The following is a 26,854-nucleotide window of genomic DNA, read 5'->3' on the forward strand; positions in this document are numbered from 1 at the left end:
AGGCTTTAACCACCGGGCGCATCGCTGTGGTTTCTTCTAGTTTCATCTACCAGTTATCGAGTATCTTGAATCTTTGACTTACGGCGCATCGCTTCTGTCTCGATCTACGGTATTCACCAGTTATCCCACCTTGATTAAGCTTGCATCGGCTGATATTTGTCTGTTCTACCGTCTTGCCGTTTACGACATATTAATTGTTATTAATTCTGTCGGAATAGGCGATATATCTATTCTTAATAGCCTGTTGCATCTTAATCTTGGTTACCCTTTCGAGTGCTGTTGGGATTAAGTTTCGTTATGATTGGATTCATCGGCTGGCGAGGTTCAGATTAACATCCTGCTAAATATTTCTAGACTGCAACTACCGGGCGCATCGCTGTGGTTTCACCTAGAGATATTGGTGGAGAGTTTAGTTTAGAGCTTATCGGCTTGTAGCTCTAGCTATGGTGGAGCAGCAGCTCAACAGCATCCTGTTTTCTATCAGCCGTCTGGCTGATGGTTATTGTAAATTATATTAAATCGGCCCGATCGGCCGACTCCATCGAACTTCGAGAGAATTATCTCCACCTTGTCAGTTGAATGGTCAAACTGACTGGCACGCCCGCGCACACCATGCACGCCGATTTGAATTCTGCACTGGAGTTAAGCAGATCTCCCAGGTCCTCATGTGGTGATGCAGGGTCCACCATCATCAGGATTTTGCGTCAACACATTTTAAAGGTAATCGTGACAGGATCTTTCTTGTGTAAGGTGAGGAGTTTTGGGATCCGAACCGGAGGTATAGATTTAAAGAGGCTTTTTACTAGAATCATATATGTGCTACTTTACTATCTATGCTCAGAATTACAACATATGCATAGTCTAGGTTGCTCTAAATTGGTTATCTCTGCTCTATCTGTTATCTATCTGTACATGCTTAGTAGATTGAATCTGAATCTCTCATAAACATTAAGTTAATACTAACAATGCCAGTTGAAATAGATCTTGTGCTATAAGTTCCACGGATTGATAAACTTTGGAGGAATACTCTAATGGAAGAGCTACAACTGATCCGTACACTTGTGGTTCACAATTGGCACGCAAGTTCACAAATGACGTGCTAACAGCTGTCAACGTTAGTAGAACAGAGAATACGTGGTCTTCGACGGCTATAGCCCGGACGTCAAACTAAGCAAAGAAAAAGGTGAGTATAGTCCACTCATTTCCCTGCCGATGGTATAAGGAAGAAGCAAAGGCAGTGGAATCACTTTCCCGACCTTCTTGAAAAAAAAGGATTCACTTCCATTTCAAGGAAACAAAAAGAAAATCCATTTCATTCACTCCGCGAAAATCAGTTAAACAATGTAATCACTAATCAGAACAAGATCGCATAAACACATATACACATGAACAACAGCTAGTTGTTCATACTACAAACAACTCTACGCCTAATTACGAGGTTACACTTTATTCAATATAAAGCACACACTACGCGTACTACGGCCACTATTACCGTAGTATACCGGAGTACCAGAGGCGAGACGTCCCATCAGAGCTCCTGGAGCACATGACGCATGTCCGCACGAGGCCTGCACATGGCCTCCAGCGGGACGGCCCTGGGCATGGTTAGCCCGCCGCCCTCGGTCATGTCAACCTCGACGCCGTCAACCCTGTCCCAGTCGAAGCACTGGATCAGCGTGCCGAGCACGAGGCCGACCGTGCGCAGCGCGAGCGTCTCCCCGGGGCACTTGCGCCGCCCCATCCCGAACGGCATCAGCAGCCGGCCCTCGGCCTTGCCGCCCTCGAACCGCTCCGGCCTGAACTCTGCCGGGTCCTCCCACACCGCGGGGTCCCTGTGGATGGCGTACACGTTCACGAGCAGCATCGTGCCGCGGGGCACGTCGTAGCCTCCCACCTTGCAGTCGGCGGAGGACTCGTGCGGCAGCAGCAGCGGCGCCGCCGGGTACAGGCGGAGCGTCTCGCTGATGATGCACTGCAGGTAGGTGAGGCGGGACACGTCGTCCGCGGTGACCAGGCGGGAGGTGCCCACGGCCGCGTCGATCTCGGCCTGCGCCTTCTTGAGCGCCTCCGGGTGGTTCAGCAGTAGCGACATGGCCCATTCCGTCGTCGACGACGTGGTCTCCGTTCCGGCGCCAAATAGGTTCTTCATAGAAAAAGGAGAAAATGACAGTCAGGGTCTACTACTTTAATGACGTTGAATTTTGCTATATAATAATGGCCATTTGTTTCAATTATTAAGGGAAGAATGGGACGGTCGCTCGTGATATGCATCACATTTGGGTCAACTGGTTGATGTTCACACTCAACTACAGTCACTGCGAAGGACTTAAGTAAATGTGTTGACAGATTCAATCCGAACTGCTGATGACTTAACCAAGAAAATGGGCGTTTAAGTGAGGTAAATAATGGAGAACAAGCACTCACCGTACAAAGCGCCATGATGGTGGTATCCGTGTAGACCTCCGGCTCCGATTTCTTCGAAGTGAGCAGCACGGCGATCATGCTCTTATTCTCGCTCTCGCTGCCGTCGTCCAGCCTCTGCCGCACGGCGTCTATGAGCCGCTTCAGGAACGCGTCCCTTCTGGTCACGGCGTCCAGGATCTTGTTCCTCACGCCGAACACGTCGAACCACCGCAGCACCGGCAGGTAGTCCCACCGGTTGGCCGTGCCGAGGTACGGGATGATCTGGTCAACAATCTGCTTGAACTCGTTGGCCTCCGGCGACATGTCCGTGTCGGCGTTCGCCTCGGTGCGCGACGTCTTGGTCCGCGCGATGGTCTCCATGAGGACGCTGAGGGAGAGCTCGAACAGCCTGCGCTTCAGCTGGACGCGCGCGGCGCCGCCGGGCGCGGCCACGGCGGCGTGGTCCATCCTCCGCACCATGGCGCGCACCTCGGTGGAGATGACGGGGGTCATGCAGGCGACGCGGTGCGCGGAGAGGAGCTGCACGGCGGCGACGCGGCGGAGGTTGCGCCAGTACGGGCCGTAACTGGCCATGGAGAGCATGGCGCCGTCGAAGGACACGAGCCCCGTCGACGGGGAGCGCGGGCGGTTGGCGAAGCACACGTCGTTCTCCGTGAGGCACTCCCTGGCGCACTCCGGCGAGGACACCACCACGGCGCGGCGGGAGCCCATGCGCAGGGAGAACACCGGGCCGTGGCGCGCCGCGAGGCGGATCAGCGCCGCGTGGAACGGCGTCTTGACGAGGTGGAGGTGGCCGAGGAACGGGACGGCCGGAGGGCTCGGCAGCAGCTGCTGCGCGCCCTTGCCCTTGCGGCGGCCGCCGCCGCGGCCCAAGAGGTAGTGGAGCAAGAAGAGGAAGGCGACGGAGACGACGGCGATATAGGCCTTATCCATGGCTTAGGTCTCTGAGCGATTGCCGATTGGAAGCTGTTGTTTTGTATGCTATGGTGCTCCATCCTTCATGGTGGCATATATACACACGCACACTGGCGCACACCAAGGTTAAAGAGAGTTGTTGACATGGATCTAATCATCTACGACGACTTGAAGCCTAAGTTTGTCATATAATTTTGCGTACGCAATTGCTGACGACGTACGTGTAGGGAGGATGGTTCCTGTGTACTAAGCTCAGGATCTGCACGTTATTGTGGTGCGTGGATGCATGTTTTAAGCACTGTCTGGTTGCGTCTTCCTGGAGGTCGCCGTCCAAAGCTTCTTCCAGGCCGCTCAAAGGCCAACTAGCACTGCCAGATCCGTACGGCTAACACCAAACTTTGTACGTGCATCCTTGGAAAACAAGAAACTTTTGATGGGTAGGATTAGTTAATTCATGTGATCCTGAGCTGCTGATTCTTTCACAAGTAATTTAGGTTAGGTGAATATAAGATTCCTAAGAGCAAAGCCACGCCCACTGCAGCATATGTACATGTGGGCCTGGTGAGAGGTGGGCTCATGCGGCAGTGACTATTAATTGCCTTCAAAGAGTTGGAGTATGCTGAGGATATCATTGTGACTAAGAGTCAAAGAAATGTACTTGAAGACAATTAAGTATATACTCTGTCGAAATATTTATCATTGTTGACTTTCCTTGCAGTATTTGACTATTCATCTTATTCAAAAATTTGTTCTAAATATACAAAAGACTAGGTCATGCTTAAAATACCTTTGATCATAAAGTAAGTCACGAACAAAATAAATTGCACTTACACAATTTTGTGAATAAAACGAGTAGTCAAACACCATGATCAAAAGTCAACAAACACCGTGACCAAAAGTCAATTTCAATATGTAGATACTAATAAATAAAGAATGAGCACTAGTTTGGTCAGTAGAGCTCATGCGGGTGCATGCTTCCATCGTTCTTCTTGTTAATTGACTTCCGTCCATGCCTAGTGATTCCATTTTCACTAGGTCTAAAAATTTGAAAATATTTTGTAAATATTACTAGAGATAAGTGAAATTAGATTATGCAATTGAATCTAATGCCATGTAATTTTACATGTTTATTCGTTACTTTTCAACATTGATCCAAAGAAGCAATGATTCTTAGAGATGATAATGCTATGGTGGTGCAGGATTAGACCTGGTTAAATAAAATTCAGTGAGCATCTGCGTCTATGTTTCATAAAAGCAATCGTCTAAGAGTGCAAAACATGTTAATAATTTCCTCTCAATTTTCTGCCCTTACATTTCTCCTCAACCTCGAAACCTAATGCTTCCTCCATTATGCTATTTTGTTCATGGCCTCAGGGGAAATGTTTAAAATGTTTGTCCATTTAAGATATCAAGAGTTAGTGTCATATTTTCACTCGCATCTCGAACTAATAAATGCTTTGAAAGAAGATGTGATTATATCACATTATTTAATAGGGGCATGTGTATGGTCATTTCACATTGGATTTTACTTGAAATGAGTACTTGTAAAACACGACAATGAATAATTCACTTCAGTGAAAATCATTTGAAGGAATGCACAATCTCTTCTAGGTATGGAAGTTACGCGGGGGAAACTAGTAAGTTTTTGCCACATCTAAAGGGAAATGCGCTTGTAGGCTTAGATAAGAGTTCTTCTATAAAGTTCTTAATGAAATGTTAATAGCATTATCATCTTAAACACTTAATACAAAACCACTTTGCATTGTACCGCTCTGATAATTATACAAGACAATCTGCGGAAGATACAAATTGCTAATGACCCCATCTACTTTCAAACAACCACCGGTATGTAGTTCAGACAAACCCTCTAAAAATATATAAATTACGGAAGTTGATCTGCTCATAAGCTTATTTGGTGCCGCACACACACTGTCAGATATGCGGACTGCTAGTCTGCTACTCAATATAGAAGAAGAGTACTATATAGGAGACATCAGAGCTCCTCAAGAACATCATGCATAACTGCACGAGGCCTGCACATGGCCTCCAATGGAACGGCCATGGGGATGGTGAGCCCGCCGCTCTCAGTCATGTCAACCTCGGCGCCGTCGATTCTGTCCCAGTCGAAGCATTGGATCAGCGTGCCGAGCACCAGCCCGACCGTCCGCAGCGCGAGCGTCTCCCCGGGGCACTTCCGCCGCCCCATCCCGAACGGCATCAGCAGCCGGCCCTCGGCCTTGCCGTCCTCAAACCGCTCCGGCCTGAACTCGGTCGGGTCCTCCCACACATCGGGGTCCCTGTGGATGGCGTACACGTTCACGAGCAGCATCGTGCCGCGGGGCACGTCGTAGCCGCCCACCTTGCAGTCCGCGGACGACTCGTGCGGCAGCAGCAGCGGCGCCGCCGGGTAGAGCCTGAGCGTCTCGTTGATGATGCTCTGGAGGTAGCCGAGACGCTGCACGTCGTCCGGGGTGATGAGGCGGGAGGTGCCCACGACCACGTCGATCTCGGCCTGTGCCTTCTTGAGCTTCTCCGGGTGATTCAGCAGGAGCGCCATGGCCCATTCTGTCGTGGTCGACGTGGTCTCCGTCCCAGCGCCAAACAAATTCTTCACGGGAAAAGGAGAAAATGACAGTTAGCGTGGTTCAATCATTCAGGAAAAGAGGACAGCGACGCTGCTGATTTATGTCACATGGGAGTATGGGACTATGGGACGACAGAGGTCACATCGATTTGACATAAATTTAAAAAATAAAGGAGGCTAATTGTTTCAAAACACTCACCGCGCACAGTGACATGATCATGGTATCGGAGTAGACCTCCGGCTCGGACTTCTGTAGAGAGAGCAGCACGGCAATCACGCTCTTCTTCTCACTTTCATCGCCGCCGCCGTTCACTCTTCGCCGTTCTGCATCGATGAGTCGCCGCAGGAACATGTTCCTTCGGTTCACCGCGGCCACGAGCTTGTTCCTCACGCCGAACACGTCGAACCACCGCAGCACTGGCAGGTAGTCCCACAGGTTGGCCGTGCCAATATGCGGCACGACGTCGTCAACGATCTGCTTGAAGACTTGGGCCTCGGGCGACATGTCCGTGTCGGCGTTCGCCTCGGTGCGGGACGTCTTGGTCTGCGCGATGGTCTCCATGAGGACGCTGAGCGAGAGCTCGAACAGCCTGCGCTTCAGCTGGACGCGCGCGGCGCCGCCGGCCGCGGCCGCGGCCGCGCGGTTGATCCTGCGCACCATGGCGCGCACCTCGGCGGAGATGACGGGGGACATGCAGCTCACCCGGTGCGCGGAGAGGAGCTGCACGGAGGCGACGCGTCGGAGGTTGCGCCAGTAGGGCCCGTAGCTGGCCATGGAGAGTGAGTTGCCGCCGAAGGACACGAGCTTCTGCGAGGGGAACAGCGGGCGGTTGGCGAAGGCGATGTCGTGCTCCGTGAAGCACTCCCTGGCGCACTCCGGCGCGGAAACCACCACGGCGCGGCGGGACCCCATGCGCATGGAGAACACCGGGCCGTGGCGCGCGGCGAGGCGTGCCAGCGCCGCGTGGAACGGCGTCTTGACGAGGTGGAGGTGGCCGAGGAACGGGACGGCTGGAGGGCTCGGAGGCAGCCGCCGCGCAGCCTTGTTCCCCTTGCCATTTCCCTTGCCGCCGTTGCCGCCGCCGCCAACACGGGCCACGAGGTAGTGGAGCACGAAGAGGAAGGCGAAGGTGAGGACGGCCACGTAGGCCTTATCCATGGCTGTGGAACAGGAGAAGCGGTGGTTGACGAGCTTCTGAATGATTGATCGCAACTTGGCGTCTGTATGTGGCGGCATCCTGCATGGCTGCATATATATACGCCAAGATTCAGGCGTCCATCGCCCATCGAGGTGGATCCGATCCACAGGTGCTTGGAGGCTAAGATTGTCATTCTAAATTTTTGCAGACGCAATGGCTGACGTTTGGGGAGGATGGTTCGTGCAGCTCCGGCCTCCGGATATGGGCGATCTGTCGGGGAGGAAACTGGGAAAGCGAGGTGCGTGGATGCGTTCGTCGAGTCGAGAGCACTGTTTGACTGCGCCTTCCAGGACGGCACCCGTCGGCATCTTCTTCCTGTGCTCGCAGAGGCCAACTCGCACTGCAAGATCTGTGTGCGACTGGCCTACTGCTTCGGAAGCAAGGAAGGATTAGTTTAATGAGTTTTGCGGGATTTTTTCTTCCGAGATCATACCAAAAGGATCCTAATCAGACGATTCTGCTGCAACTAATGCCAGCAGGTGAATACAAATTCAAGGTGAGCAAAATCACTGCGCCGTGCGTATTGGCTGGGAGAGGCCACTCGAGTCAGGTGTCCTGGAGTAGCGTGGTCATCGGTGAACGTGAGCTTGTGACGAAGTCACATAACAAGGCGTCAGGAAACGTGAGGGTTGATAGATCGATGTGTGTTTAGTCTTGCTTTAGTCAATGCGTCGTGAAGAAACTCAAGAGAACTGCTGCAACTGCAATCATCGATTCTTCATGCATTTGGCTGTACAGATTCTTGCATCAGCTGTTGACCAGAAATATAATGGGCTATCGTCAGGAAATGGCCCATCATCCATAAATATGTCTCACACATATAAAATCTGGATCGAATAGGCCCCATTCGCCATAGTCATTGAACCGCTAAATAAATTTCGAAGGTACTTTCCTCGTGGACATGTGGTCGTCTATTATTGGATTCGATTGAGAGGAAGGGAAAAGGTGTATTTTTCATCCCTCACTATCGTAAAAGCGTGACATTCATCCCTCATGTTTAATTTGGCACAAATCAATTCCTAACTAACTAAACCGGCGCCACCTTAATTTAACAATAGTTTAGTACCATCTAGTGGCACTTTATGCCATGTAATCATCCGTCTAATCTCTGCTTAGTAATTGTTGGATTTAGTGACCGGCAGTCCACCAGGGGTTACCCAAGTGGTAGATTTATAGGCGGAGTAGATCGTAAGACAAGAACTCGAATGATAATACAGGACGCAAGGTTTAGACAGGTTCGGACCTCCGAAGAGTAATACCCTACGTCTTGTATTCTGGTGGATTGTATTGCTGATCATATGTGCGAAGAGTTAACGTGCCCTCGGGAGCGCCTCTGGCCGCCTTACGTAGGCTGACGACCTAGAATTACAATCGGATAGGATCTAATCCTAGTCAATTGTTACAAAGAAATCAATTTGGTTTACAACAAGTATCCCATGATATTTCCGAACTGAATTTGTTCGCCTGGCCTCCAAGCTTGTGCCACACAGAATTTCACGTATTACCCCGCATGCCATGGCCAGGCGGGACCCACATATCAGGCCGGCAAGTATCCTAATCGGTGGGAACCTGTGGGTACCCTTATCCTTCAGCAATGTAATATGCTGAGTTGAGGATATATAGCTTAAAAAAATTCAGTAAATCCTCTAAATTAACTCCATTAAAATTTTATTGGAAAAATTAACGGAAGTACATAGCTATTCTCAATTCATGAAATAAAACCTTCAGTTCACTACCACATTGCAGAAAAGGATGGAATTCGTATTTTTCATTTTTAAGTACATTCTGACCTGTTTTTGAGGAGATATATTCGAGCAAAAGTTGGGATGATGCTCACCCAACAAGTGTATATATCTCCTTTTTCAAAAAAAAAATATGATCCAGTGCTTTAAGACATGATCTCTCTTGCTTAAAATATTACTCCAATTACTTCTATCAGACAACTACTGAGTTGATGCGGAATCCCGATAAACATTGCCCCCTGATCTACCAGCATTAGATACAGTACCTTGTTATTGCAAAGGGACGTGTGCGTCACCCCACCTGGCAAAAGCAAAATACAGCTTCTAGAATACTAGAGCACATGAGCTATCAACTTACACGTCAGTGATTGCATAAGCAAACTACAATAAGATCTATATATATAGCTCTCTTTATTTTCTCACCAAGCAAACTAGAGCTAGCGAAATCTTCCAAAGCCCTACTACACACAGACAACAACATACAGTCACTAACATCTACATAGCTCTCTTCATTTTCTCATTAGTGCTTTAGTGACATTACTAATGCTTAAGACATAATATTAGTTAAGTCCGAGTATCAAGTTATCCCCGCGCGGGCGACACGGGTGGGTGAACGCTTGCGCCAGCTCCCACCCCCCTCCCTCCCCTTTGCCACTCCCCCCCCTCCCCTTCGCCGCGCCGCCGCTCGAGCCGACCGCCAGAAGCCCGAGCAGCCTGCAATGACGGCAGTGGCGGGGTAGCCTTCTCCTCCTCTTCGTGGCCAGGTGGGCGCGGCCGCCTTGGCCGTCAGGGAGATGACCCGCGGCAGTGCCGGCAAGGACGGCCGGATCCGGCACCGGCGGGTGTGGATCCAGTTCCCGAGGTTGGATCCGTTGACGACGGGGCGCGGCGGTGGACGACACGCTCCTAGGGATCCACGACGCTGGCGTGCTTCTAGGCAAGGTCCTCCCTCACGGCAGCGCGCGCAGGGATGGAGCTCGAGCGCCTCCCGGACCTACGCGCCGGTGGACCTGGAGCGAGCAACTGTGCCGCTGCCAGTCCTGTGCGCCACCACTGACCGGTTGCCTGCACGAGCAAGTGGATGAGCCAATGAGGTTGCTGGAACCTGGCGATGGGCCCCTAGGCGAGTGCTCAGGTAGGCTGAGGTTGGACCAGGCGTGGAGGCGACGAGGAGATGGCCGGCCCAGCAGCGCGCCGCGTGCGGGAAGGAGATGCGGCGACCGCGGTGGCTTGCTCTGGTGGATCTAGGAGGGTGGCCTAGTGCGGCTGCGGGATGAGGAAGGCTGACGAGGCCCCGTGCAGGAACAGGGCCGGGAGGAGCACGGCTCGGAGAGCGTGCGGCAGCCGGGAGGTGCGTGGCGACCGGGATGAGCGCGCGGTGGCCGGGAGACACGTGGCAGCCGGGAGAGCGCGCAGCGGCCAGGAGGCGCGCGGCGGCCAGGAGGAGCGCAGCCGGGAAGTGCGTGCGGCTAGGAGGAGTGTGCTGCAAGCCATGTGGTGGTGGAATGGCAAGCGGATGTGTGGCGCCGGCAAGGAGGTGCAAGCGACAGAGGGTGCTGCGCATGGGCAGCGGTGGAGGGCGGAGATAGAAACGGAGGTGGATGTACGGCGGCATGGCGAGTGGAGGCGCGGCGGCGACGTTGCCTAGGCTGGGTTGCCATAGCAGTGGCCAGGGAGTGCTGAACCACGTACATGCAGCGAGGGGTTGTATTGCTCCAGGCGAAAGCCCTCACCAGCCTTCGTGCTGGTGGACATGACGGCGGCGTCCTAGGACGTCGTCTTCCTCATTGGGAGCGTCATGTTGGAATCACGACCCTACTGCATGGGGTTCTCTGGATGACCTTGTCCAGATCCTAGACGAGCGATGGCGGCACCATTGGTGTCGTACCCTCCTTGGAGGCGTCGTCTCTAGAGACCTAACTTGGTTCGAGGCACTGCTGAATCATTGTCATGGGAGGCCATAACCAATGGTGGCAACTACGCCGCGTGGTGAGCTGATTGGGGGTTGCCGAGCCCATGTGTAGGCGATCAAAGTTATGGTGGTGGCCAGGGGTTGTTTGCATGGTTGTTGGATTTCTCTGCTCGCAGCAGACCGCGGCGACTGACGTTGCTTCGCAGCGGTCAGTATGGTGTGAGACTACATCGGAGGACGGCGCTTGCGGCAATGGCAGCGTGGAACGACTAGACTTGTAGTGGACCACGGCAGGTTGCTTAGCTTGGCTGGGCTATCCGGTACGGTACATCATCGGAAAACGGCGTAAGCGACTTCTCTGGCTTGTTGTCACGGTGGAGAAGACTATGTACGAGGGTGAAGCAACGAGACGAGGTCGACACTCTGCGGCGGTTTGGCTGATCAATGGAGATCGTGGGGAGCGGGGCAATATCGCCCAACACTCTGACAGTGACTAAAGAAACGGATCCGGGACGTGAAAACTGCGGCGGGCGTGGTGAGGCTCCCGCGCGCGGTGTCTGTTTGAGGTGACGAGAGAGAGGCAGAGTCCAACGGCGGATGTGGCAAGGCCCCCGCGCGTTGTGTTATCGTGGTGGCGACTGCAAGGCAGCCTGCGAGAGGTTCGGATTCGGTTTTATCACCCTGTCAGGTGGAGAGTGATGTTACAGCGGCACTACGGCGGAAGGTCCTGCATGGCGGTGGCCTTATCGGTGCGGTGCAGTCTGCTTCTCGGTTCAACGTCGACGCTAGGTTACGCTGGGAGGAATCGACGACTTCTTGACCATGTGTATGGTGGTACGGGCTGTGGTAAGGCTTTGGTTCTATCACCGAGGTATTAAGAGGAGTTGAGTTCGGTGCGTGTTGATGTCCCAATCTAACCGATCGATGTGTTGTAGAGTTGAGTTGCGTGTGAGGGTATGGTGTGGCAGGCGTTGAGGACCCAATCCAATCTATCAGTGTTTGCGTTATTTTTTCTTTGTTGTTATCGTCCAGTCTGGACTTCATCTTCTTTTTAATATAATCAGCAACTCTCCAGGTTGATTCGTTTCGGAAAAAAAAACATAATATTAGTTACTCCCTTCGTTCATTTTAAATTGTAAGGGCAGTCCAAAATTGGAAAAAAAAAATACAGACCCGATGGACCGGCCCATGGCACGGTCACCATCATGCCTGTGTCCGTAACACGTGTCGTGCTTGGGACGCTAGCTCGACACTTAGTGCCGCCCAACAACTTTCATATATAAACTAATAACACACCTCTTAATAACCCTAATTTTCCAACCTCTCGCCTCATTCAAAACCCTATTCATTGTACCGTGTAGTTCCTAGAACAAGTGTTTTTTGATGTGACATTTAGAGAAACTGGCTAATAGTTTCTAGGTTGGGACTACTATGAAGCTAATTTTATTTGTGTTATGATAACACCTAACCGATAATTACACTATTAATTCGTAGTTTTTATTTTATAAATTGATATCACTAGATTTGTGTTCACCGTACTAGCACTAGATACCTTGTTATTGCAAAGGGACGTGCCCGACAACCCCCACCTTAGTAGAACAGCACAGTACGGCTTCTAGAAGACTAACACTTGGACCTATCATGCACTTCCACTTACGTCAGGGATTGCATAAGCTAAACTACAGTAAAAACGAAAACTTACAAAACCCCATCAGTCCATCACACATAGACCACAGCACACATAAGTCCTGAGAATCTCACTCCTAGCCCCAAAAACATGGAGCCAGCCTACGTCGCCATCCTCTCCATCATCTTCCTCTTCTCGCTCTACCGCCTCCGAGGCGGCCGGCCACGGCAGCAAGATCAATGGCAAGATCAAGAACAAGCAGCGGCCGGCTCCCACCTAGCCCTCCCGCCATCCCGGTCCAGGGAGTGCTTCACCGAGCACGACGTGACCTTCGCGAACCGCCCGCGCTTCCCATCGCTGCTGCTCATCTCCTACGACGGCACCACGCTCCCGACGTGCGGCTACGGCCCGCACTGGCGCAACCTCCGCCGCGTCGCCACGGTTCAGCTCCTGTCCGCGCACCGCGTCAGATGCATGTCCCCCGTCATCTCCGGCGAGGTGCGCACCATGGTGCGCAGGACGTACCGCACCGCCGCGGCCGCCCCCGGCGGCGCCGCGAGGGTGGAGCTGAAGCGCAGGCTGTTCGAGGTCTCCCTCAGCGCCCTGATGGGAACGATCGCGCGGACGAAGGCGTCCAGTGCGGAGGCCGACGCCGACACGGACACGTCGCCGGAGGCCCAGGAGTTCAAGAAGGCGCTGGACGAGTTCATTCCCCTGGTCGACGCGGCCAGCGTGTGGGACCTCCTGCCGGTGCTAAGGTGGTTCGACGTGTTCGGCGCGAGGAAGAAGATCGTGGCCGCGGTGGGCAGAAGGGACGCGTTCCTGCGGCGGCTCATCGACGCGGAGCGCCGGAGCCTCGACGGCGGCGGCGAGAACGACAAGAAGAGCATGATTTCCGTTCTGCTCTCTCTGCAGAAGTCTGGAGCCGGATGTGTACACGGATACCGTAATCATGGCTCTGTGCTCTGTAAGTGCTTCTTCTTCATCTTCTTGGGTCGGTCATTTTCACTTTCTTTACTGCTACAAAAGTTTCACTTACCACAAGGATCTGTTGATTGGTGCTGGGTCCATTTGGATGTGGAAAGAGAGAAGCATCCGAGCTCTACCATGAACCAGCCAAAAATAGATCCAATTCCTTGCAGTCCAGACACCTGAAGAAAAACTATGGCGGATTAACTAACCCGTGGTACATGTTTTGTCTAAGATCGGCAACTGCCAACCACTAGTGTATCACCACATGAAGCACCTGGATTCGTTTCAAAAAAAAAACATGTAGCACCTGGTCCGGGCACTCCAGCATGTCACGTCAGTGAAATGCTATTCAAAGGAATCTCTAGCGTATGTTGCCATGAGCGTCAACGCCAACCACAGCCACGAGTGAAGAGTGACAGTAACGTCGCCCTCTGACACGACCCTGTCCGTGTCTTTCCTTTCTTTTACAGAGCATGTTCACTGCGGGGACGGAGACCACGGCGGAATGGGCGATGTCGCTGCTGCTGAACCACCCCGAGGCTCTGAAGAAAGCGCAGGCCGAGATCGACGCCTGCGTCGGCGCCGAGCAGGCAGCGTCGGGCCCTCCCGCCTGCTCGGCGCCGACGACCTGCCGCGCCTCGGCTACCTCCAGTGCATCGTCAGCGAGACCCTCCGGCAGTACCCGGTCGTGCCGACGCTGATCCCGCACGAGTCTACTGCGGACTGCGCGGTCGGTGGCCACCTCGTGCCCGCAGGCACGATGCTGCTCGTCAACGTGTACGCCATCCACAGGGACCCCGCTGCGTGGGCGGACCCGGCCGCGTTCAGGCCCGAGCGGTTCGAGGGCGGCGGCGCCGAAGGGCGGCTGCTGATGCCATTCGGGATGGGGCGGCGCAAGTGCCCCGGGGAGACGCTCGCGCTGCGGACGCTGGGGCTTGTTCTGGGGACGCTGATCCAGTGCTTCGACTGGGACACGGTCGGCGGCGCCGAGGTCGACATGGCCGAAGGGGTCGGGATTACACTCCCCAGAGCTGTTCCTCTCGAGGCCATGTGCAGGCCGCGCCAAGCTATGCTTGACGTCCTGCAGAAGCTGTGATGATCTAGCGCGTTTAATTAACACATCGAGTTTATATATAAAAGATGGATACGATGTTAAATCGTCGCAGACATCGTAGCATTTGCATAAGTAATAACCACCGGGATGGCTTTTATAAAGCTGGATGCATTTTATGATCGATCTTATACAATTTTTTATCTACTAACCCAAACCTTAAAGCAATGTTGAGTTACATTAATTAGATTCCTTCTTTATTGATACATTAGATGTGTTAAAGATTCCTTCTTTATCTAACAAAAAATGATGATTATTGTATCTCGTATGTGTGTATAAACGGACTGCAATTACGGTATACAATTGACTACTCATTGGTGGTAGGAAACCATAAGCACCTGACTTGTTCCTCTCATATACCACCATCACAAAATACAAATCTCGATACATTCATACAGATATGACTATATACTTAGGTGTCGTAGCCATCAGAAACGCTGGTATGAGATTTAACATTAGAGTAGTTTTTTTACAACGATTTAAAGGTACCATGGTTCAATTAACGATTATTTTATGGACATTATTAGATTGCCCCTGGCCAATATCAGAGAGCAGCAACTATCACCTGGGCATCACGCTGGACAGTAGTTTATAGCTTCTAGAAGACTATTACATGTGTCTAGCTATATAAGGCACATCCACTTACGTCAGGGATTACGTATGTGCAAAGCTTAGGGCACCCGCAATGGTTAAGTAAGGTGCTCTCTATAAAACATGTACACCTCAGCTATAGACTAGATTTATAGTAAACCACCTCAATGGTAAGTCTACACAGATATCTACAGCTGCTTTCAATGTTTGCACGCATATACAAATGACAACGATCCATCATAAGTACCATCCCTGTAACCATATATGTGGCCATAGGAAAACTAACACAATAAACAAGACTTCATGCTACAGTATCAGTTCGTGGGCACATTGGGAAATAGATAACTGTAGAATCTCAACATTTAATGAGTGCAAGAAGTACAACTGCAGGGGAGCATGAAATGAGAAAACTAGTATTTAGAAGCCTGTAGACGTTGTACTAACATTCCCCCCTCGAAGCAAACCTGCCTGTCCCCAAGCAAGAGCTTGTGGAAAGCGCTGATGTAAAGCAGTGTAATCTTCCCAGGTAGCCAGAGAGTGAGGCATACTAGACCACTTAACCAGCACTTGAGATATACCTTCAGAGGCCATGCAGTGTTGTAGTATCTTCTCTGGGAATTGTAGGCCATCCAGATCAACAGGTAACTGAGCAATATCGACAGAAGTAGCCACAACTTTCTTCAATTGCGAGACATGGAAAACAGGATGAATTGCGGAAGTTGATGGCAACTCCAGTTTGTCCGCAACTGAACCAACCTTGGACAGAATCTTGAAGGGACCAAAATAGCGAAAGGCCAACTTCTGGTTTGCTCGTGGAGCTAATGATGACTGCACATATGGTTGCAACTTCAGATAAACAAGATCACCCACGGAAAAACTTCGCTCTGAATGATTCTTGTCAGCTTGCAACTTCATACGATGCTGAGCTCTAGAAAGATGTTGTTGGACCAACTCAGTCATAACAACCTTTTCTTGCAGCCATTCACCCAAAGTAGGAACAGGGCATGCAGAGAGAGTGTCAATGCCAAAATGCTTAGGAGAGTACCTATACAGTAACTCAAATGGAGAAAAACCAAGAGCTGAATGCCAACTGGAATTATATTAAAATGTTCAGCCAAATAAATCCAGTCCACCCATTTGCCAGGACAAACATTCACAAAACATCTCAAGAAAGTCTCCATGCACCGATTAACTCGTTCAGTCTGACCGTCAGACTGAGGATGGTAGACAGAACTCATGCTAAAAGTAACACCAGCAAGAGAAAATAAGGCTTTCCATAGTTGACTGGTAAAAATTTTATCTCTATCAGAGATGATAACAGATGGCATACCATGAAGCCTATAAACATGTTGCATGAATACTTTGGCAACAGATGCAGCTGTGAAAGGATGTTTCATAGGAATGAAATGGCTGAATTTGGAAAACTTATCTACCACCACAAGTACACAGTTCTTACCACCAGAGAATGGAAGGCCCTCCACAAAATCCATGCTTATAGTCTGCCATGCTCCAGCTGGCACAGGCAATGGCTGTAATAGGCCAGGATATTTCACCCTCTCTGGTTTGGCCTGCTGGCATACAAAACATGCAGAAACAAAGGCATGTACACTCTTTCTCATACCAGGCCAAGCAAACAGCTGTTTAATTCTATGATAAGTGACAGGAAAACCCGAATGTCCCCCAATAGCCGAACTGTGCATCGCTTTCAGGATAGATTGCTGTAAGCTAGTGTTATTGCCCAGCCCAAATCCTTCATTTAAACTTAAGCACACCATCATGCAGAGAAAAATTGGGAACAGATGCACCATCAACTGCCAGCTTGGTTATCATGCCCTTGGCTTCATCATCCATAAAGTAACCATCAATGACAGTTTGACTCCATTGAGGTGTACAAATAGAAATAGATAATAAGTCTGCATTATCATGAGCTCACCTTGACAAGGCATCAGCTACTCTATTATCAGTGCCTTGCTTATAAATAATTCTGTATTGCATTCCTAGCAGCTTGGTGAATACCTTTTGTTGCCAAGGGGTATTAAGCCTTTGTTCATTTAGATGAACTAAGCTCTTCTGATCAGTAAAGATAATAAATTCACCATGCAACAAGTAAGATCTCCATTGTTCTACTGCAATTAGTATGGCTAGGTACTCCTTTTTATAAGTAGAAAGTCCCTGAGTTTTCACTCCTAATGGCTTACAGATGAAGGCTAAAGGATGACCTTCTTGCAGCAAAACAGCCCCAACTCCATTCTTGCAAGCATCAGTTTCAAGACAAAATTGCTTGGTGAAGTCTGGTAGTGCCAACACAGGAGCGGTGCTAAGAGCTTGCTTTAAGGTTGTAAAGGCCACTTCATGATCTTGTGTCCACACAAAAATGACTCCCTTTTTTAGCAATTCAGTTAAAGGCTTGGCAATAACTGCAAAGTGCTTAACAAACTTTCTATAATACCCAGCAAGACCTACAAAACTCCTCAATTCCTTGACATGTAGGAACAGGCCAATTAACCACTGCTTCAACCTTAGTTATATCAGTAGACACACCATCTTCACTAATCACATGACTAAGGTAAGAAATTTTCCGCTGAGCAAACTTACATTTGGACAATTTCACATGCCATTGGTCCCGCTGTAATAATGTCAGAACCTCCTTCAAATGCACCATATGCTCATCAAAGGACTTGTTGTAGATAAGGATGTCATCAAAGAACACAATAACACACTTCCTCAGTAACGGAGATAGAGTAGTGTTCATTGCTCCCTGGAAAGTACCAGGAGCTCCAGAAAGTCCAAAAGCCATGACCAAAAATTCGAATTGTCCATGGTGAGTTTGAAAGGCAGTTTTATATTCCTCTCCAGGCTTCAACCTCACTTGATGATAGCCAGAAATCAAGTCAAGAGTTGTGAACCAACCAGCTCATCCATGAGTTGATCAAACACAGGAATAGGAAATTTGCCTTTGATGGTTAAAGCATTCAAATATCCATAGTCCACACAGAATCTGAAAGTGCCATCCTTCTTTCTGACAAGTAACACAGGAGAGCAAAATGCAGAAGAACTTGGCCTAATAATGCCCAATGTAATCATATCAGCAACTTGCCTTTCAATTTCGTCTTCGAGAGTAGGTGGATACCTGTAAGGCCTTATGTTGAAAGGTCTTGCTCCAGCAATCAAAGGAATACTGTGATCACAAGCTCTAACAGGGGGCAGAGACCCAGGAGTAGAGAATACCACTTCAAATTGCACAATTAATTAAGAGATTTCAGGAGGCAACTCTGATTCAGCTTGAACTTCTGGATTTTCTTGAACAGAAGTAATCTGGATGAGTAACTCTTCAGCATACTCTGGTAAAATCCCTTGTAACACCGTTGTGGCTCCATTATAAGCAATTACGATCCACTTGTGACGCCAATGCACTTTCATGGGGCTAAAGCTTTCAAGCCAATCCATTCCCAAAATGAGGTCATAGGACTGCAGAGGCAATACCTTCAACTCCTGTTTGAAAGAATACCCTTGAATACTCCACTCAGCCTCAGGGACAGCAGATGAACATTGCATGATACCTCCATCGGCCACCTTGACTTGAACAAGCGCCACTCAAGTTGAGGTTAGCCAACTTATCAACAGTCTTCTGACTGATGAAAGAATTAGTACTGCCAGAATCAATGAGAATATGAACATCCACACTCTGCATCAATCCCATCAACTGCATAGACCTCTTGGCTTCACCACCAGATACAGCCTCATTTGATATAGCTAAGAACAACTGCTCATCGGAGGAGTTCTCCACTTCAGGTCTGGCATCAATCTCTTCCACATTGAACAGCTCCTATACTTCCTGCATAAGTGCAAGAGTACAAGCAGTATCCAGGTCTGTAGGACGTTGTACAAGTATTCTCGAATTTCATCACGTAACCCATCTATGAATCGAGTAGTGAAATATAAAGGATCCGTCAGACTCATAAGCAGATAGCTGGTCTACAAGGCTAGAAAATTGCTCAATATACTCAGCTACACTATCATTTTGCTTAATGCGAAACAATTGCCTAATCAAAAGCTGGTGCTGATTCTTGCTAAAGCGCTCATGAAGCAGCTTGCACAAGTGCCGCCAACTCAGATCGGGATATTTGCGCTCAATGGACTGAAACCAACAAGCAACTAAAGGAGAAAGATGCATTGACGCAACTTTGATCCATGCGTCAGGTTCAACATGGTACATATCAAATTAGATTTCACACCTAGAGATGGATATACTGCAAGGCTGCTGTGGGTAGGAATATGAGAGGGCCGGGACTGCGCGCGCGAGCACGAGAAAGGAGATGGATTTGGCGCGCTAGCGATGCAACGAGGGGGCGATTTGGCGCGCAGGCGAGGCAACAAGGGGAGGCGAGACGGCAAGCGCAAGGATTTGGCGCGCTGGCAGTATGTATTTGGCGCGCAGTTCTCCATGGGGAGATGGATCGATTTGCATCGCGCGCGCAGGAAGACGCACGGCGCGAGGACGATGTGGCCGCGAGGAAGAAAGGGGATCTTGCCGGCGCGGGGAGGGGGAGCACTCGATCCCGTCTGGGCGAGAATACGCGTCGATTAGCGGCAGCTGGGTCGCTTGTGCGTCGTTGCGCGGTCGACAAGCACCTCGATTTCTGTCGATCGGCTCTCGCCAGGTCTGTAGAGAGCTGCGCTCTCTCTCCTCGTTTAATTACTTCCACGTAGGATGGACTGATGACATGGATCACTTACAGAGAGCCTATCTACATCCATTCATTGCGGGTGCCCTTGGATGCCAGATTGGCAGATTGTGCCGTGCCTGGTGCCCATCACTATTACACCATATATACACGACAATGAATAGAGTTCCTGAGAATATCCAGTCACTCCGATCCCCAGCACACGGAATCCATGGAGCCGGCAGCCTATGTCGCGGCCATCCTCTCGTTCCTCTTCCTCTTCTCGCTCCACCGCCTCCTCGGCAGCGACCGCCACCGCAAGATCAATGGCAAGAACAAGGAGATGCAGCGGCTGCCACCGAGCCCTCCCGCCATCCCGGTCCTCGGCCACCTCCACCTCCTCGGGAAGCCGATCCACGCCGCGCTCGCGCGCCTCGCCGAGCGCTACGGTCCCGTGTTCTCCCTCCGGCTCGGGTCGCGGGAGACCGTGGTGGTGTCCTCCGCCGCCCACGCCAGGGAGTGCTTCACCGAGCACGACGTCTGCTTCGCGAACCGCCCGCGCTTCCCCTCGCTGCTGCTCATCTCCTTCGGCGGCGCCACCCTCCCGATGTGCGGCTACGGCTCCTACTGGCGAAACCTCCGCCGCGTCGCCACGGTGCAGCTCCTGTCTGCGCACCGCGTGAGCTGCATGCTCCCCGTCATCTCCGTCGAGGTGCGCGCCATGGCGCGGAGAATGTTCCGGTCCGCCGCGGCCGCCCCCGGCGGCGCCGCGAGGGTCGAGCTGAAGCGGCGGCTGTTCGAGGTCTCCCTCAGCGCCCTGATGGAGGTCATCGCGCGGACCAAGACGTCCCGCACCGAGGCGGACGCCGACACGGACATATCGCCGGAGGCGCAGGAGTTCATGAAGGCGCTGGACGTGTTCATCCCGCTCCTCAGCGCGTCCAACAAGTGGGACTACCTGCCGGTGCTGCGGTGGTTCGACGTGTTCGGCGTGAGGAGCAAGATCCTGGCCGCGGTGACCGCGAGGGACGCGTTCCTGCGGCGGCTCATCGACGCGGAGCGACGGAGGCTGGACGACGACGAGAGCGAGAAGAATAAGAGCATGATTGGCGTGCTGCTCTCTTTGCAGAAGTCAGAGCCGGAGGTCTACACGGATACCACCATCATGGCTCTGTGCTCTGTGAGTGCTTCTCCATCCTTGTTCTCTTTGCTCTAGCCCTTTATGCACTGTAGATCTCTGGTTGCTACAGTTTTAAGTGTCACAGTGATTGATGGATTGGTTAGTGCTGCTGGGTCAATTTTCATCATGTTGCACGAGATAAACGTTGGCATAGATCAACTAGCTTGTAGAGCGTTTATCCAAAATCAGCAACCATAACAAAGTTGCTTTTCTCGTATCGGTTACTAGATAGATAGATAGATAGATAGATAGATAGATAGATAGATGTTTTTCTTAAAAAAAAAGATAGATAGATATAAATATGCAACATCACATTATCTGAAAAACAGATACTACGCCACATCATATTTTACTAATATAATATCCTGACCTTATCACTTGGCTGGGACAGCCCAGCATGTCACAAAATCTACGTTACGGTAGCAGGTAGCTTTCCGGAGAGACGTTTTGAGCCATGTCGTGACATATATCGGCAATCCCTGTCATTGGCACCCAAAATCACGAGTGACAGCAACGCTGCCATCAAATAATTAAAAAAGGTGACAGCAACAAACGCTGCTGACTAATACCACGCCCGTTTTGTCTCCGCCAATTTGTAGAGCATGTTCAGCGGGGGAGCCGAGACAACGTCGACGACGGCGGAATGGGCCATGTCGCTGCTCCTAAACCACCCCGAGGCGCTGAAGAAAGCGCAGGCCGAGATCGACGCCTGCGTCGGGCCCTCCCGCCTGCTCAACGCCGACGACGTGCCGCGCCTGGGCTACCTCCAGTGCATCATCAGCGAGACGCTCCGGCTGTACCCGGTCGTGCCGACGCTGATCCCGCACGAGTCCACCGCGGACTGCGCCGTCGGCGGCCATCACGTTCCCGCCGGCACCATGCTGCTCGTCAACGTGTACGCCATCCACAGGGACCCGGGGATGTGGGCGGACCCGGCGGCGTTCAGGCCGGAGAGGTTCGAGGCGGGCGGCGGCGCCGCCGACGGGCTGTTCATGATGCCGTTCGGGATGGGGCGGCGCAAGTGCCCCGGGGAGGCCCTCGCGCTGCGGACGCTGGGGCTGGTGCTCGGGACGCTGATCCAGTGCTTCGACTGGGGCGCGGTCGGCGGCGCCGCCGGGGTTGACATGGCCGAAGGGGTCGGGATCACGCTCCCGAGGGACGTCCCTCTGGAGGCAATGTGCAAGCCGCGCCAGGGCATGCTTCGTGTCCTCCAGGAGCTGTGAACTGTCGTCTGCGAGTGGCAGCAAGCTTGATTCGAAGACGAATCTATTGATACCGTATTACCGTGTGCTTTATACTTGTACTACCAGTATTTTACATCTAATGCAAGTATTCTACCAGCAACAGCTTGCACTCACTCTCGCAGAAAAGATATATGGGCTGAAAACGGCCTGAAAGTCTGATAAGTTTCTAGTGCAGCCTCGGCCTGATCCGTTCGGCTCGGCATCATTTCGGCTTTGCTCGAGATTACCGTCCACTCGGAGTCGGACACATTTTGTTGGTGTGGCCGGGATGTTCCGTCCCGTTCTACTACGCGAAGGACACGTAGCCACTGATCTTGGTGGCCGAGGCCAAGGAGGCAAGGAGGCGGCGGATGAGCCAATGGGCAGCCGGTTTCAAGGCCCCACTAGTTCAAGTCACTGTCCCTCCACAACACCGCCAATCTGCTAACGTCCCAACTCCCAATCGACCGAGATAGCACCGTACCTCGTCTTATCCTCGACTCTGGCGGCAATGATACTGCAAGTGCAACACTAAGGGTCAGAAATTTCCTTTTCAAAAAAAATAAGGGCCAGAATTTTTTTTAAAAAAAGACCTGTTATTCGTGGACATGTTCATTCAGAGAGGCGCCCAAAGAAAGAGATTGGAATTTGGAAGTACTCTCTCTCTCTCTCTCTTCTTTTGGAAAGGAGTCTTCTCGTCTCCTCGACTTGGGCTTCCTGGGAAGCCAACGGGTGCCGGCGTTCGAGCCTTGGTCGACGGCACCACCTGCCTTCTGCCAACCGAGTTATGCTCGGCCCCGAAACACTCTCTGTCTCGATGGAGAAGACAACGGGCTAGAAAACGACACTATCGAGATTGTTCAGTTCGACGTTCAAGAATGTTTCACTATCACATCGGATTCAGCATATCGTTGATTGAATACAACGCCAGGGCAAAATAATGTCCAAACTTGTTCAATCACTTGATGAGCACAAAGTGAAGTTGAACCAGCCGAAAAAGTTTCATTACCTACTTGCTCGCGTGCCTATCTCTCCGCGGCATGGCTCCCACTTGGTCGGCCAAGCGACAAACATGGTTTTGAATCGATTTGGGCCCATTCAAGGTAACAACAGAAGCAGCTCATGTTTGTGATCCGCAAGATATCAAGTTTGTGATCGGAGTCTTCAAACTATCATTGAGAAAATCATTTTCGAATGTCTCTAGGCTTTCCTTGAATGGTCATCTTACGCTCAAAATTGGTCTGCAAAAAACCGTTGGTCCAGCAATTAGTTGCGGCCGGCAGCCGGCCACGTAAAAGAATACGCTTGCATGAGGCCATTAGGGTGATTTCCATGCGGACGTGATGCATGACGGCATGAGCGCGAGTTTCAACAGGTGCGCGGTACTGATTGTTTTGGCATAACAGAGGTAGAAGGAATCGTATTATTAGTTCATCATTTAATGGTGGATTGCAGAATTCCTCAATAAGACAATTGAGTTAAACAAAAAAGAAAGAAATCTGGAGATGCGAGGAGACTATATTTTGCACTATAATTACTTATATTTCTTATGTTTTTCTATAAGCCACCTTAAACTTGCAAGCATGTGTCATCCCTGTCCCCAAACTCACAAAACGCACAAATAGATCCCTAAACTTACTAATCATGCCATGAGTCCTAATTTTTTACAATTTGACTTAAATTGTCTGTGTGGTGTACGACAGTTAGCACGCCAGTTCGTGAACCGCAAACGCACGGATCATCGTAGCCTTTCCCTTAAAGGATTCAGGATTCGTCCAAGGTTTGTCAATCCGTGGATCGGCAGCGAACTAATTAGATTTTTCCATCTAATCTAACGAATTAGTCCTAACTTGAAGCATCGATTGCATATAAAGGTAAACTTGTTGTAAAGATTAATCATAAGAACATAGAGTGATCTCATCCATATATATATATATATATATATATATATATATATATATATATATATATATATATATATATATCCGATCATAGAATAGCTAATTTTGTAGCCGGACCCAACAGACACACGTGACTGAACCGCAGGCGCAACCTAAACCACCTCTGCTCCCCGCGTCCGCAGTGCGCACCCGTCTCAATTGGCTCGGGTCAGCTTCCATAGCCACCGCACGAAGCGAGCAGGCTGAGCGAGCCGAGCGGCTGTGAGTATGATGCAGCCCTTGTCAATTAGAAGGTGCACCGTCCAGTTCAGTCAAGTAGATCAACGTCAGTTGATTTCCGAGGGCAAGGCAGAGCAAGCAGGCAATGCAACAATGGGCAAGGGCAAGGCAGAGCAAGCAGGCAATGCAACAATGGGCAGAGATTGCCAACAATGCAGCCCTTTCAATTAAAGGTATTGGTTGGTGGGAGGCGACGGGAGGCGGAAGAATGGCCGAGGAGGAGAGTGGAGATGATGGGGCAGGCCTGGCGCTGACGGGTAGGAGACCGGAACAGCCTGGGCCTTACAACCGTTCAGCTGGCATGCTGGCTTGTTGTTGTTTTGGGCCCTGCCGAACGGCTGGGCTGTACAGCAACAGCTGCAACCTGCCAAACGCCTACCTACATATGGATTTCATGGCAAAAATCGTTCATTCAAAACAACCATAACTAAGCCGGTTGGGTCGCTAACAAGTGCGTAATAATCTTTCATTTAGTGTATTTATAGGAACTACTACAACAGCTAGTAGAGGGGACTCATCCACCCCAACTCCTCCCTCATCTCCTTCCTCTTTCACTTCTTATTCCTCTCTCATTTCTTCTACCTCTTCTTCATGTATGACAAAAAGTTATAAGACTGCACTCCGGTAGAGCCCCCTAGCCTAACACCCCCCCTGATCCGCTCGTGACAGCATTTGTTGTTAGAGACGTGTATGGATAGATTGTCAAGTGAGTCCTAACTGTTATGCAAAGGCAGGTAAAGTTAAAGATAGTGATACAAAGAGACATGAACAAGAAGTCAGTAGATATCAATGTCAAGAGCAATTTCCTTCCCTAATTCTTATCCTCCATCTCTACACCAAATTTGCTTTTCTAAACTTGCTTGTACGCGGTTTTCTAATTTTCAAATCACACTGTCATCGTGCTCAGGCTCCTATACCTTATCCCATTCTTCTACCTCCACTTGGCCAAAGTTCCTTATAAAAATTAACATCCACTCATTTGGTTGGATCGTTTCCTAACCTTGTCTTAATCATTTATTTATTATAGCACTAATCTAAAATATTGGAGGATGGAAATTTCACCTTGAATATTTGCCAAAAAAAAATCTTACATTTGATAACAAGTGGAGGAGGATGAAATAGGCCTCAGAGAAGGGGGCTCCAATCTAACCTCCAGCCCACCAAAGTCCATCTCCACCTCGTCATCTTCTTCCTGGCACTCCTCCTCATCTTCCTTCTTCCCGGTAGCCTCCACCCCCGCCCCAATCAGTGGCTGCCGTGCCGCCGCGCCTTCTGCCACCCACCGCCGCTGCCCTTCCCACCCTGCCCTTTCTAATCCACCATCCCTCACCACCCCCATCGTCGGCCACTAACCACTGGGTGTCCAACCCTGGCCAGCCGGTGGTGCTTCTGTGCCTCCGCCGATGGTCGAACCGTCACCATCGTTGGACCTACCCCACCGCTAGTCTTCCTCTAAACCCAGCGACCATCGGAGCCTCACCCTCAAAAATCTGAAACACTAACTTCCACCCGCCCGCCACCCACCACCACTGACCTCAACCACCACCTGTGTCTGGCGTTGACCTTCCCACCCCGCCGCTCAACTTCCTTCCCCCGGCCCCAATGGCGTCGGTGGCGACACGAACAGTAGCTAGGGTTGGAGATCGGGTGAGGAGAGAGAAGGAAGATCTGCAGCGTTAATTTCTATTGTTTGCACAAATCTTAAAGCGAAATGTGGAGGGTTTATCCATCATGCGAAAGAAGGATAGGATTCCCGGCGGAAAAGGCCTATCCAGTCTCAGCCCGTCTACCACTGGGAGAAGTACCAAAGTAACCAACGATTATAAATTCAACGACAAGGATGAATCTGCTGATAGTTCTCCAAGAGATGTATACCATACTTCGTCAGTTACAGTAATCCAAGAGGTATGCCTGTTGCCTGGTTATACGAACTGCTGGGCACTAATTTTGACCTACATTCTGTAAACAATGATTTGCTAGAATCTTTCAACAACAATAAATGAGCAGCCAAACAAGCTTGGATACAGTAATGGAAATCTTTTTACTTTAGAATCTTATTTTATCAGTCCCAGTAATCTTCAGATTGATCTTAGGTATTGAAAGTTGTTCCAAGTAAGGCAACAAACTGCTTTATTGGAATTGTTGTGGTCAAACACAAACTGTTTCCATATTATTTTTGACAGGTATCTCAGACTGATAGTTACTGCTTTAATTGCAATCGAACAATGAACTAAATCATGTGAGCGCTTTAGTTTAGTTTTTAGGTAAAAGCTTTAAATGCAAAAGGGCTAACAGCATCAAAGTGCATTAGGTAATTAATGATTACATAGCGTACAGAAAATCTTCTGTTAATCTATTTTTGCCCAATGCTATTTTAATGTCAGATACACAAATATCTGTCAACTTGATGTGAGAAAATGTTAACAAATCCTTTATTAACTTTGATATGCCATTGAGCAGACTTGGTTGCCATTAGGTGGTTAACAGAGTCAACTTTGCATCCTCTATGATACTCCATATTTAATTGACT

General features: G+C 50.3%; 3 protein-coding genes and 1 pseudogene across 3 annotated transcripts; 2 read left to right on the plus strand and 2 right to left on the minus strand.

Annotated features, from left to right (window-relative positions):
• Positions 1–1,284: 1,284 nt before the first annotated feature.
• On the minus strand, positions 1,285–3,445 carry LOC101765655 (isoflavone 3'-hydroxylase). Its single transcript, XM_004981629.2, has 2 exons — positions 2,425–3,445; positions 1,285–2,143 (listed from the first exon to the last, which is right to left on the minus strand). Exons 1-2 carry the CDS (start codon positions 3,355–3,357, stop codon positions 1,529–1,531), a joined length of 1,548 nt encoding a protein of 515 aa, XP_004981686.1. The 5' UTR covers positions 3,358–3,445; the 3' UTR covers positions 1,285–1,528.
• Positions 3,446–5,064: 1,619 nt separating this feature from the next.
• LOC101766071 (isoflavone 3'-hydroxylase) lies at positions 5,065–7,175 on the minus strand. Its single transcript, XM_004981630.2, has 2 exons — positions 6,123–7,175; positions 5,065–5,947 (listed from the first exon to the last, which is right to left on the minus strand). Exons 1-2 carry the CDS (start codon positions 7,173–7,175, stop codon positions 5,333–5,335), a joined length of 1,668 nt encoding a protein of 555 aa, XP_004981687.2. The 3' UTR covers positions 5,065–5,332.
• A 5,339-nt stretch (positions 7,176–12,514) lies between these two features.
• Positions 12,515–14,602, plus strand: LOC101766476 (annotated as a pseudogene).
• Positions 14,603–19,879: 5,277 nt separating this feature from the next.
• On the plus strand, positions 19,880–22,265 carry LOC101766897 (isoflavone 2'-hydroxylase). Its single transcript, XM_004981631.4, has 2 exons — positions 19,880–20,921; positions 21,521–22,265. The coding sequence occupies exons 1-2, from the start codon at positions 19,974–19,976 to the stop codon at positions 22,142–22,144; spliced, it is 1,572 nt and encodes a 523-aa protein (XP_004981688.1). The 5' UTR covers positions 19,880–19,973; the 3' UTR covers positions 22,145–22,265.
• The last annotated feature ends 4,589 nt before the right edge of the window (positions 22,266–26,854 follow it).

Source organism: Setaria italica, chromosome IX (assembly GCF_000263155.2).
Source record: "Setaria italica strain Yugu1 chromosome IX, Setaria_italica_v2.0, whole genome shotgun sequence".
Taxonomy (NCBI): Eukaryota; Viridiplantae; Streptophyta; class Magnoliopsida; order Poales; family Poaceae; genus Setaria; species Setaria italica.